Raw genomic sequence first — 13666 nt, forward strand, 5'->3', positions numbered from 1 at the left:
AATGGGTGTGCAGGTTGTAGCGTTGGGTCTGGTTGGCCGACCTCCTGATTTTGGGTCAACTTATTGAAATGCTCAGGAGACAGGGACTTCTGTGGGTGACCTTAACGCCCAGCCTTTGATCTTAACGCACAATGAACAAGGCTGCAAGTGAGGAGCAGAATCTCCAAAGACTTGCTGAGGAGGCCTAGGCACAGGGATGGGAACGGGCAAAGCCCACTGCGTTTGTTTTAAAAGAGTCACAGATTGAATGATTCCATCCCTGGGGTTCTCCCACCAGCCCCATGTCAGATTACAGTGGGAGCTCCGGAGGATCACTGCAAAAACTCTCAGTTGGCCAGCCGATACTTGGATGCACCAGAGGACTCACCTAGTGAGAGCGAGGTTCAGCTAAAGACCCCATTGATGAGATCATCGACTGAGTTCACAAAATGTGGAGGGAAAGGCATCATGAACGTTAGAATCACAGAGTCATACAGCATGGAAACATGGCCCAACTGGTCCGTGCTGACCAGCTTTCCCAATCTGAACTAGTCCCATGTGCCTGCATTCAGCCCATATCCCTCTAAACCTTTCCTATTCATGTATTTGTCCAAATATCTTTTAAATGTTGTAATTGTACCAGCCTCTATTACCTCCTCTGGCAGCCTGCACCCACCTGTGTGTGAAAATGTTGCCCCTTAGGTCCCTTTTAAATCTTTCATCTCTCACATTAAACTTATGCCCCTATTTTTTTATTCCCCTACCCTGGGAAAAAGACCTTGGCTGTCCACCTTACTTATGCCCCTCACAATATTATAAATTTCTATAAAGTCACCCCTAATTCTCTGAACTGCAGGGAAAAAAAGTCCCAGTCTGTCCAGCCTCTCCTCGTAACTCAAACTCTCCAGTCTCAGTAACATCCTTTTAAAACCTTTCTGCACCCTTTCCAGTTCAATAACATCCTTCCTATAGCAGGTTGGTCCCTTTAAAATGGCAAAGCACTTTATTATAATACTGGGGATGGAGGTGGAAAGAGCCCCCAACTGTTAATAGCAACACCCCCAACCTCACACCCCATCACTCCCACACCTCTCACGGCCACCATCAACTGAAGTCCTTGAGCAGTTAACCCCCACGTCTGGGGTGAACACTGCTGGGATGGGGTGGTGAGGAGTGTAGACATTAGATGGCAGGCAGGGATGCCACACAGTGTTCAAGATACAATGCTGTCCTCACTACAATGACCATCTCATCTGATCACTATGGTATCACGGTGGCTCAGTGGTTAGCACTGCTGCCTCACAGCGCCAGAGCCCCGGGTTCAATTCCCGCCTCGGGCAACTGTCTGTGTAGAGTTTGCACATTCTGCCCGTGTCTGTGTGGGTTCCCTCTGGATGCTCCAGTTTCCTCCCACAAAGATGTGCAGGTTAGGTGAATTGGTCATGCTATGTTGCCCTATAGTGTTAGGTGTAGGGGAATGGGTCTGGGTGGGTTGCTCTTCAGAGGGCCAGTGTGGACTTGTTGGGCCGAAGGGCCTGTGTCCACACTGTAGGGAATCTAATCTATTCAAACCAGGAAAGCTTGCTGTCAAACAGTCACTGTCTACCGAGATCACAGTTTTCTTGATTTTCAAACTCCATCAGTTCATCTCCAACAGACCAAGCCATGTGTTGAGCAAACCCCCCAGTGGTGGGACGTTTTATGTTGAGGGCAGTGCACAAACTATAACATATCAGAGAGTTTCCATTACAATCTCCGTCTGCCCTGATGTCAATAGAGGTCATAGAGTCCCAGGTCAATTTAGAGGGCATTCAGGTTAACGCCAACCACACTGTGTAGCACCGTGTCATCAGTTCAGGTCAAACCCAGTGATGCTGATTGACTGGGGTGTGATTCAGTGAGTTTTACCATGTCAAGCTGTTGTTTGGCTGCTCTGTGGGACAGCTCTCCCAATTTCAGCACTTAGTCCCCAGGTGTTAGTGTGTGGTCTTTGCGGGGTCGAGACCGCAGGCTGTTCCTCTACCATTTCCAGGGCCCAGCTCAAAGCCTGGTGGTTCATCCAGTTTTATTCTTTTCCAAACGCTCACCTGTGCTTTGGATCCAGCTGTTCAGCCATTTCAGAGAGCATTTAAGAGACAACTGCATTGCTGTGAGTCTGGAGTCACATGTAGGTCAAATGAGGTAAGGGCAGTGGGACCCTGAGGTGTTTTAACAATCCAGCAGGTTGATGGTTACCAGACCGGAGTTTTAATCCAAATCTATTAATTGATTGAATTCAAATTCTCTACTAGCTGCAGTGATGGATTTGAACTCAAATCCCAAACCATTAATCCAAATATCTGGATTACTGACCACAGTGACATTGCCACGTGTCTCTGTTCACCCTCAAATCCGAGACTAAAGCATTTAGCCTCAATAAAACCAATTACATAGGTATGTGGAGGGAGTTGGCAAAGGTAGAATAAGAAATTCAACTAAAAGGTATGAGGATAACTAAACAATGGGGAATGTTTAAAGAAATAATTCATAATTCTCAGTGAATATGCATTCGATTGCCCTCGCTAATGGCTTAGCAGCTATTCATTTCCACTCCTATCTCTGTCCAACTGTTTTGCTCTCTCTTTAGACTCTATCCCCACCTACTGTTTACTTCATATCCCTTCTCCCCACCCTATCTTCTGCATAAGAACCAACCTTTCTCGAGCCACTCATCAGTTCTGAGGAAGGGTCACAGGACGCAAGGCGTTAACTCTCTCTGCGGACGCTGCCAGACCTGCTGAGTTTTTCCAGCAACTTCTGTTCTTCTTTCATTTTTCCCAACATTGGCTTTTCAAATGAAAAAACTGCAGTCAATTTCTCATGGCCAGAGTTTAACTAGCTTTCTCTGGATTATTCATAGAATCCTTACAGTGTGGGGAGAGGCCATTCAGCCCAGCAAGTTCAGCCCCAACCCTCCAAAGAGCATCCCATCCAGATCCATTCCCCTAACCTCCACATTCCTCAACACTATGGGCAATTTAGCTCAGGCAATCCATCCAACCTGCACATCCTGAGGGAGGAAACCGTAGCACCCAGACAGAACCCACACAGACACAGGGAGAATGTTCAAACTCCACACAGACAGTCGCCCAAGGCTGGAATCGAACCTGGAACCGTGAGGCAGCAATGCTAACCACTGAGCCACCATGTTGAGTTACATAACCAATTCAAGACTGTACCCTTCAACTCACGTCAGGAACTTGTTCCTTTCTGTAGCCCCCAGATGCTGAGCTCAATTCCCCCAATTGTATTTCTACACTCTTCTTTATCTGACTGGCTCTGGTATGTCTCCATGTGAAATGTTAAATATCTGTAATGGGCAACTTCCAACTGAGATGTCAGAGGAGCTCAGATAAAAATATATTTCATAACGTTAAACAACTTTATACTTCAAAGCTGACGTTAGTGCAGTTCTGCAACAATCCGATAAAACAAAGTAAGAGAACTTAAATATTACACACCTGCGTTCTTTACCATCCATTACTATATGCCCTCACTGTGCCAAACGTTGGAAAACTTGCCAATCTGCCCAGAACTCCAAGTTGTCACTTTATTACTGATTAATCACAGGTAGGTACCTCGAGCAGACACATTGTTTTAACCCAACATCTATTGTTTGTTGCAGAGTTACATCCTCAAGCGCTCCGGATAACAGCTTCACGAGCAAACACAGTCTGAGGAAAGCGGAGTTCCATCGATCTGTTTCGGTTGACGTTTCCAAGGAGATAGCCCTTGGTGTCCGGGAATAACACGGGGCTGATGCCTGCATTCCTCGAGCAGTGTCTCACGGATGCAAGAGCCTTGGAAGCGGCCATCGACACTGAGCCCCCTTCAGGGAGACACAGGGCTTACGGGATGAGTACAAAGTTGTGCCAGTGTCAGTGTGCAGGCTTTTGCCTATCGCTCCTTGGCTGGCTCTGCTCCTTGGCAGCGACGGTGCTGCCTCAGTGGCTGACCAAGAACAGCGACTTGCTGCAGAGCGAGATATTCTTTGTTGGCATGTGGGAAGCGTGTGTGGCCCAGGACGAGGGTCCAGTCCAGTGCAAAGCGTACGACAGCCTCCTGGGCCTGCCAGACGACATCCAGCTCACTCGGATTCTCATGTGCGTCTCCGTGGCGCTCGGTCTGTTGGCCTTACTCTTCTCCCTGTCCGGATTGGACTCCATCACCTGCTGCAGCGACCAGGAGACCACCAAGGGGAGATTAGCCGTCAGCGGGGGAGTGTCCTTCCTGCTCGCTGGAGTTACAACCCTCGCCCCGGTCTCCTACATGGCCCACCTGACCGTGGTCAACTTCTGGGATACCGCCGTCCCTGAGTTTGTGCCGCGGTGGGAGTTTGGCCCGGCCTTGTTTGTCGGGTGGCTGGGTGGCTTCCTTCTCGTCTTCGGAGGTCTCCTGCTAATCACATCCCAGTGCTGCTTTCGCAAATCCGAGGGGAACCTCCAGCTGCAACCACTACCTGTGAAGAGAGCTCTGTGGCACAAAACAGAATATGTCTGATTGGAAAGGGGTCTCCTTTGGAAGACAATCCGCAGCAAATCGATCGCGTTAATTTGACCGACGTTTCTCTGAGCACCAAGTATGCAGAGATTAAAAAAAAAAATCAATGTACTCTCTATCCCTCTTTGCTTTGCCTGGTATTTTGCATCATTTACCTGTTTTCCTTCACACCAGCTCCTCAACTAAGATTTTGGGTAACTGTGGCACAGTGTTAAACATTGCCACTTGGGGCATCTGATTGCCACCCTGGGCTGGCTACTATCCAGGATTTACCTGCAGTGACTTGAGGTGAGAACTAAACAGAGACAGAGCCATCCAGCACGGAAACTGACCCTTCGGTCCAACCAGTCCATGCCGACCATAAGCCCAATCAAAACTAGTCCCACCAGCCAGCGTTTGGCACATAGCCCTCCAAACCTTTCTTATTCATATACTTATCCAGATGCCTTTTAAACGTTGCAACTTGTACCCACATTCCCCACTTCCTCAGGCAGTTCACTCCACACATGAACCACTCTCTGTGCAAAAAAAGGTTGCCTCATGTCTTTTTAAAACCTCTCTCCTCTCACCTTAAAAACGTGCCCCTTAGTCTCAAAATCCCCCTCTGGGGAACCAGCAGATTATTACTCTAAAGGGTGTAGCACCCTAATCCAGTACCTGTACTAGAGTGCGTAAGGAACCAGCAGAGTGATTGTGGTGGAGTGGGTAGTGTCCCTAACTTTGGGTCAGAAGCTCTGGGTCAGGCTGCGGACGGTGTGTTGGTAACGTGGTTGTCAGCCCGTACAAACGCCAGAGAAAGGCCAGCCGCCCTTCCAGCAGGCAATGAGAGACTGCTGCGGTCTGTGAACCCACTGATACTCCACTGTGACTAACACCCTCTGAAAACTCAGCAGCTGAAAAGAGAGAGAGAGAGGGTGGGAAAGTACGTGCTCCATTACAGTGAATGCTTCAACTTCGCCCCATTTCACCGTTGCTCTCACAAGAGGTTGTTGACTGTGTTTTCTGTGCTGACAACACGGCAGAAATCCAAATCAAGATTGCACTTGGGAAAAATCCACTCATCCTGGTTCTCTTACGTCTGTTAACTGGAGCGAGCCATTAATCTTGAGTTTTAAAATTCCATGGACCTAGCCTCCATAGCCTGGTCAGGAGGGACAGCGATCCAGAACTCCACTGCCTTTTGTGTGAGAAGTCCTGCCTAATTTCACTCCTAAATGGACTGCCTTACTTTGATGGATGTTAACGTGGACAGGACTCGCCTCCATCTGAAGAAACGGTTTCCCTCCATCCAGCTTGATGCCAAAATTCAGCCGGAACTCATTTAATATCCGTCAATTCGGTCACATCTCAATCTTCTCCACACAGTGGAATACAAGCCCAGTTTACACTCACGGCTTCATCATTTAACTCTTTAAGTCCCAGTGGGATTCTGATGAATCTACCCTGAATCCCCACCTCTTGATGTACTTTTGCAGGAGAGGAAGAGCAGTCTTTAATTTGGTTCAAGGTGATTGTTTATTTAAAAGGCTATAAAGAGAGACTTATTTAAACAGTGGGGTTTGGATTAATGTCCTACTCTGTTAGTAAATGTAAGACCGAGTAAGGATTGACTCCACTGCTATCCTCCACCAATTGCCTTTCTAAAATAGAACATAGTAGCAGCTGTTAGTTGCCAAAAAGTGAAGGTTGAATGCTAAAATGGGGAGACAATTAGCTTCTTGAAAAATAATCATGGGAGCAGGTGCTGAACAATGCTGATGACACAAGGAGATAAATTCAGAAAGTAGGTCAGAGAAGGTGGAGGAGAGAAGGGCTGAAGAGGGTTTTAGGTGGAGGTTAAAATGGCCAAGCATGAGGAGATGCACCAGGGAGGGACACAGTGGAAAACTGTTCCAACACAAACATTTTAAATAAGGAGCAAACAGAGTCGGGAAGACGTCAAGTTGCCAAAGTGACTAATGATGCTAGTGTTGCTGTCGTGATTTAGCTGGGTGGGGAGGGCCTTTAGTGAACAAGCATTGCCTGGGGATGGGTGGGCATTTACCCAGACTTATCCTGGACAGGTCTGTTTTTAGCTGCTCCGTATCTGTTTGGCACCTGACGCTTTTAGGTCCAGTTTTTTGTTTCTTTATTTTGAAATATGAGGTCTCTAAAGAGCACGGTTCCTTGTGAGCTCCTTGAAGCTGTTCGGTCTCTGATTTGTCCTGTTCTTGGCTCATTCTCCTTTTCTATGTCCATCCTACACCCAAACTACCTGATGAAGGAGCAGCGCTCCGAAAGCTAGTGCTTCCAATTAAACCTGTTGGACTATAACCTGGTGTTGTGTGATTTATAACTTTGACTGCACTACATGCTAATGACAGTGAGACTGTTTGCTATGGTATCCAGTATTCTTGAGCTCCATCATGGGCCACTCCACTTGTCAACAAGGACTGAGTGTCCAGAGCCCACTTGAACACTAGCTGAGGCGACCCAGTCTACAGGAGGGTGCGGGCTTAAGAGGCTGATGGCTAGAGGTCCTAGAGGGAGGTGGGTGATGAGAGCTGATCCACTGCTACAGTCTGTAGGGTCAGCCCTCTGAGGAGGGGAGAGCACAGGAATGCCGGGGAATGTTGCTGGCGAGGAGACTGCCTTGTCGGGCCCTTCAGGCAACACCAAAAGGGACACAGAGGGAAGCTTATCCATCAGGCAGTTGAACGTGGGGAGGCAGCAGGAAGGGGTGGAGGGCAAAGTACATGAGAGTGGGAGCATATGAGCAAGACAGAGGTGAGGAGAAAATTGAGATCACTGCCCTCTAGTGGAGTGGAAGAAATGCAAGTAAATTTCTGTCATGAACAATAAATGAAGAGGTTGGTGCAATACAATCCACACTGCATCAAGGGATTGGTACAATCAGAGCTACATCACAATAAACTTCCAGATTTAGATGATGGCCTAGAAATGAGTCTGGCTCCACTTTCAGGAATAACCTCAGCATTGTGCGACTGGCCATGCCTCTTTTTTCAAGAATTCACGTGTGGATGTGGACATCTCTGGCTGAATCAACATTTATTACACCCAGACTGAGTCAACCACATTGCTGTGGGTCTGCAGTGATATAGAGGCCAGGCAAGGATTGCAGATTTCCTTCTCCAAAGCAAACCAGATACTTTCCCCCCTCCCAGACATGTGGCATGACAGGATTCAAATCCTGGTCCCCAAAACATTAACTGGGTCTCTGGCTTAATTGCCGAGTGATAGTACCACTAGGCTATTGCCTGGGCTGCGAAAATTGAGGATAAAATAGAAATTAGGTAAAAACAATGACTGCAGATGCTGGAAACCAGATTCTGGATCGGTGGTGCTGGAAGAGCACAGCAGTTCAGGCAGCATCCGAGGAGCAGTAAAATCAGCGTTTCGGGCAAAAGCCCTTCATCAGAAATACAGGCAGAGAGCCTGAAGCGTGGAGAGATAAGTGAGAGGAGGGTGGGGGTGGGGAGAAAGTAGCATAGAGTACAATAGGTAGCAGAGCGCTTTAGGGAACATCTCCGGGACACCCGCACCAATCAACCACACCGCCCTGTGGCCCAACATTTCAACTCCCCCTCCCACTCAGCCGAGGACATGGAGGTCCTGGGCCTCCTTCACCGCCACTCCCTCACCACCAGACGCCTGGATGAAGAACGCCTCATCTTCCGCCTCGGAACACTTCAACCCCAGGGCATCAATGTGGACTTCAACAGTTTCCTCATTTCTCCTTCCCCCATCTCACCCTAGTTCCAAACTTCCAGCTCAGCACTGTCCCCATGACTTGTCCTACCTGCCTATCTTCTTTTTCACCTATCCACTCCACCCTCCCCCCGCCGCCAACCTATCACCTTCATCCCCTCCCCCACTCACCCATTGTACTCTATGCTACTTTCTCCCCACCCCCACCCTCCTCTAGCTTATCTCTCCACGCTTCAGGCTCTCTGCCTTTATTCCTGATGAAGGGCTTTTGCCCGAAACGCTGATTTTACTCCTCCTCGGATGCTGCCTGAACTGCTCTTCCAGCACCACTAATCTAAAATAGAAATTAGTTCATGGGCCCCCATCAGCATACTCAGCGAGAGGGCTTGCTGCTGATCTCTCCATCTCCTACTCCACACACCTCATCCCAGCAAAGACATCAATGTTGGGTCTTCTACCTCGTGGCCTTTGAGAGGTGGGGTCTGGAACAGGTCACGGGGGAGAGATGGTGCGGAGGTGGAGAGAAACACGCCTGCTGTGAGAGATATGTTTTGCACAGTGTCAGGAGTCGCTGACGAATGTTGGGTGAGGATCCACGTATTCTCCCTGAATTTCAGAATGGGGCTCTCAGGCAGACATCTGTTCTTAACTTACATGCTCAGAGGCCCAGGATGCTTAAAAAAAAATGTACTCGTGGGACCAATCTCTGGACCATTTGGACAATGACATTCTCACTCCGAAATTGGCACGCATTGCATTTTACGTCCACTAGTGGGCAGTGGCTGAAACTTCACAGGGAGCGTTGCTCATGGACAACTTTTAGTGGTTGCTGGTGGAACATTTCAGGCAGAGAACTGAAAACAGTGGGCTGAAGGCAGTCTGCTTGTTGGTTACAGTGGCCTGTGGGAAGAGACATAGAATTAGAGCCACTGCCTGGTCAGGCACAACCCTGCAAGTCCCATCACTCCCATCTCAAAGCCAGCCACCAGGTCAAACAGCTTTTTCAGTCTCCAAATTCCACTGTTTTTTTATAACTAACTAACACACATGTTCAAAGCAAGTAAGAAAGAAAAGTCCTTTCTTTGTTAGAATTTGAGAGTTGCTTCTGTTTCATTACAAGATTTTTAAGTAGCTCGTCTTGGAAATACAAATGTTAGAATTCGGAGCAGGAATAGCCAGGGTCTTTTCCCCCTCGGTGGGGGAATCCAGAACCAGAGGTGAGAGGGGAAAGATTTAAAATTGACCTAAGGGGTAACTTTTTCACACAGAGGGTGGTACGTGTATGGAATGGGCTGCCAGAGGATGTGGTGGAGGCTGATACAATTGCAACATTTAAAAGGCATCTAGATGGGTATATGAATAGGAAGGGTTTGGAGGGATATGGGCTAAGTGCTGGCAAATGGGACTAGATTGGTTTCAGGTATCTGGTCGGCATGGGCGATTTGGACTGAAGGGTCTGTTTCCGTGCTGTGCTCCCCCTCCCACTCTACCAAGTCCTGAACTGCCTCCACCAAACTCTAGCCTGGAGGATGAATGCCTCATCTTCCATCTTGGGACCCTCCAACCACACGTCATCAATGTAGATCTCACCAATTTCCCCATTTTCCCTCCCCCCACCTTCCAGATCCAACCATCCAACTCAGCACCGCCCTCTTGAACTGTCCTACCTGTCCATCTTCCTTCCCACCTATCCACTCCACCCTCCTCTCTGACCTATCGCCATTAACCTGATCTTCATTAAACCTATCACGTTCCCAGCTACCTTCCCCCCAGCCCCACCCCCTCTCATTTACCTCTCAGCCCCCTTGGGCCACCCCCTCATTCCTGATGAAGAGCTTATGCTCGAAACATTGACTCTCTTGCTCCTTGGATGCTGCCTGACTGGCTGTGCTTTTCTAGCACCACACTCTTTGGGCCTATTCTGTAAATCAACTTCACCATGGCTGACCTCCTCAACTCCATGTTGCCTCATGTTGCCAGTATTCCCTTCGAGACGGAATATCTGTCAATGCCTGCCTTGAAAGTCCAGCATCTTCTTTCTCATTGCATCCCTCTTGCTCTGCAGGATCCCAGGATTGTCCAGCAGGCTGAGCTACCCCATGCCAGGCAGGACCAAATGGCTCGGGGGTGTGGGAGGTTGGTCAAGGACAGGCTCTTAAAATATATTAAAGGAAAAAGAGTATCTAGAGAGAGAATAGAGCCCTTCAAGAACCAAAGTGGCCATGTGTGTGTAGAACCACAGGAGATGGGTGAGGTCCTCAATGAATACTTCTCCTCTGTGTTTATCATGGAGGAAGACATGAAGACTGGGAACTTGGGGAGGTTACTGGTGACATCTTGAGGACAGTCCATATCACAGTGGAGATATTGGATGTATTATAATATGTGAAGGTGGATAAACCACCTGGTCCTGACTGGATATATCCAAGAACACTGCAAGAGGCTAGAGAAAAAATTGCGAGGGCCCTGGCTGATATTTTTGCATCATCGTTAGCCACGGATGAGGTCCTGGAAGACTGGAGGGCAGCGAATGCTGCGTCATTATTCAAGAAGGGCTGCAAAGAAAAGCCTGGGAACTGTAGACCAGTAAGCTTAACAACTGTGGTGGGTACGGTATTAGAGAAGATGCTGAGGGATAAGATATACATGCATTCGGAAAGGCAGGGTTTGATAAGGAATAGTTAGCGTGGCTTTGCGAGTGGGAGATCATGCATCACAAATTTATTAGAGTTATTTAATAAAGTGACCAGGAAGGTTGATGAGGGCAGGGCGGTAGATGTAGTCTGTATGGATTTCACTGAGGCCTTTGATAAGATTCCACATGATGGGCTGCTCTGGAAGATTAGATTGCATGGAACCCAGCTGGCAAATTGGGTACAAAATTGGCTTGATGGTAGGAAGCAAAGGGTAATAGTGGAAGGTTGCTTATTGGATTAGAGGCCTTTGACTAGTGGAGTGCCTCAGAGATTGGTGCTGGGCCCATTACTGTTTGATATCTATATCAATGATTTGGATGAAAATGTACAAGGCCTGATGGTAAGTTTGCAGATAACACTAAAATAGGCGTCATTGTGGACAGTGAGGAAGGTTGTCAGAAATTGCAGCAGGACCTTGATCAGCTGGGGAAGTGGGCCGAGTGTATAAGATCATGAGAGGCATGGATAGAGTGAATGCACTCAGTCTTTTTCCCAGGGTAAGGGAATCGAGGACTAGAGAGCACCCGTTTGAGGTTAGAGAGAGAAGAATAAAAGTGAACCTGAGGGACAACTTTTTTACACAGAGGGTGGTACACATTTGGAGTGAGCTGCCCGCGGAAGTGGTTGAGGCAGGTACATTAACAACATTTAAAAGGCATTTGGACAAAGACGTGGATGGGAAAGGGTTAGAAGGATATGGGCCAAGTGCAAGGAAGCGGGGTTAATGTGGATGGACATTTCGGTCAGCATGGACTAGTTTGGGCTAAAGGGCCTGTCTTAGTGCTGTAGGACTCTATGACTCTATGACTGTATGACAGGTCTAGCAGATGCAGACAAAGTTTGTGCCTGGAAATGTGTCAGTGAGGTCAGTCCTCCTCGGAACCTCCGGAATGTTCTCACAGTCAATTTGCCAGAATTGGCCACGGGAGAGGAGCAGTGCTGACTGAAACATAGCAGGACTCTCACACCCAGGAGTGATGGGATAAATCCAGTCCTGAAGTACATCACCTTCTGAAGCATGGAAACAGACCGTTCAGCCCACCTGCTCTAGAACCTCTTCCTAAATCCATCTTTGGTGAACCCCATCAGAAAGGCTTTCAGTTCCATCTCCTTCATGACCTTAAACATATGTTTTGCTATTCACTTCAAATTACCAAGTTGTGGGAGTAAACTTGGCATTCTAGCCACTGTCTAGGTCAAGAAATTTCTCCCAAATTCTGCATCAGATTTACTGCAGCAAAATGGGCCATTCTGCCCATCAGGTCTCCTCCTATTCTCCTTCATCTAACCCTGTCAACACATTCATCCATTCCTTTTTCCCTCTTGTACTTATCCCTCGTGCACTTATCTCGTTCACCTCAAATGCATCCATTCTATTTGCCTCAACTACGCTGAAGTGTTGAGTGAGTTCTGCATTCTAAAGAATTATCTCCTGAATTCTCAATTGAATTTGCCAACGATTATCCTACATTCTGAATGCACCCGTGAGTGGAAACACCTCCATCGCTACATGATCAAACCTCTGCATTATGTTGAAGACATTTATTAATGAATAACACACAATAAAGATTTGTGAGTGCACTTTCCTCTGTATCCAGTTAAAACTGACAGTCAGATGTACTGAGAGCTTTTCCAGTGTGTGACGGTGCCTGGAGTCAGAGGACAGTTAGTCCACTTTCCAGGACTTTCCGAACAAAGCGTCGAATCCTTTGGCCGGGATCTGCAGTATTTTTTAGCGCGTGCTTTCTGGGGACCTCAGCAATCCCGAAGAGTTGCTGTCAGGGGTGAAAGCTGGATTGTCTGCTCCGTAACTGGAAAGGGAGTGCTCCGAGACACTCATTGCACACAAACTGCCCCCCGGTCCCGCCGTTACCTTGGAGACCAAGCTAGAGCAGTCGGAGAAGTCATTGGCGAGAGGGTGGACCCTGGCACTGGAGGGCCAGGCTGATGGCCTGTAACTCAGCAGGAAGGCAGCGGTGAGGGAGAGTAGGGCAGATGAGAAAAAGGCCACGTAGAGAGCTGCCCCGGGCTCCTGGCTCCTGGCGGAGGGGGGCAGGTGGTAGTGAGGTGGGAAGGCGATGGTACGGTTACTCAGCACCGAGTTCAAATTCCAGGCGGCAGGGACCAGTACGCAGAGAGAGGCCAGGAGATGGAAACTGCCACCCACTGTGAAAGCCAGCCCCGCCCTCCTGGACTGGCACCCCTCACCTATATACGCGTCCCACAGCCCATAGACGGTGGCCACTTTGCCCAGGGCTCCCAAGACCACAGCTGCCAGCATCATGCCCTGCCCGACGCCAATCTCGCTCGGGACGAAGGAGTCGAGGGCTCCGAGCCTCTGGCAGGACATCCCCTGGAAGGGCGGAGTGGCCAGCGGCCGGCTGTAGAGGCAGACCCTCCAGATGCCGACCCAGGCGACTCCCGAGGTGATCTCCGGTGAGCTCACACGCCACACCCTCCACTGGATGAGCCCCGTGGCAATAGCCGAGCCGATCCAACCCACGGTGCCCAGCACCAGACCCACCAGCTGCAGGGCCACTCTGCTGCCATGGTGACCCATGACCCCTGCGGTCGTCGAGGTGCTCACTGGTCAGACTCCATTTGCAAAAACACGAAGGCTTGGTGAGAGGAAGCCTCCGGCCAGCTCACTCACTGCAGGTAAGGAACGGAATGGTGTTTTGTTTCTGTTGTCGGAGCTCCTTTAGTTTGGGTTTCCTGGTTACACTGTAAACTAATACCACCCC

At 48.8% G+C, this 13666-nt stretch overlaps 2 protein-coding genes across 3 annotated transcripts in view; one reads left to right on the forward strand and one right to left on the reverse strand.

The window, feature by feature from the left end:
- Window positions 1-6830, forward strand: part of LOC122554974 (claudin-24-like) — an 84620-nt gene extending 77790 nt beyond the window's left edge. For both annotated transcript variants that reach the window (XM_043700451.2, XM_043700449.2), the window contains one exon: window positions 3644-6830. In XM_043700451.2, coding sequence (XP_043556386.1) covers window positions 3778-4518 — 741 coding nt within the window. In that variant the 5' untranslated portion in view covers window positions 3644-3777 and the 3' untranslated portion in view covers window positions 4519-6830. The remainder of the gene's footprint in view (window positions 1-3643) is intronic.
- A 4873-nt stretch (window positions 6831-11703) lies between these two features.
- Window positions 11704-13527, reverse strand: LOC122555537 (claudin-34). Its single transcript, XM_043701561.2, has one exon. The coding sequence runs from the start codon at window positions 13480-13482 to the stop codon at window positions 12655-12657; it is 828 nt and encodes a 275-aa protein (XP_043557496.2). The 5' UTR covers window positions 13483-13527; the 3' UTR covers window positions 11704-12654.
- Window positions 13528-13666: the final 139 nt, after the last annotated feature.

Source organism: Chiloscyllium plagiosum, unplaced genomic scaffold (assembly GCF_037043375.1).
Source record: "Chiloscyllium plagiosum isolate Xiang-an unplaced genomic scaffold, Cpla_swu_hap1 HiC_scaffold_12, whole genome shotgun sequence".
Taxonomy (NCBI): Eukaryota; Metazoa; Chordata; class Chondrichthyes; order Orectolobiformes; family Hemiscylliidae; genus Chiloscyllium; species Chiloscyllium plagiosum.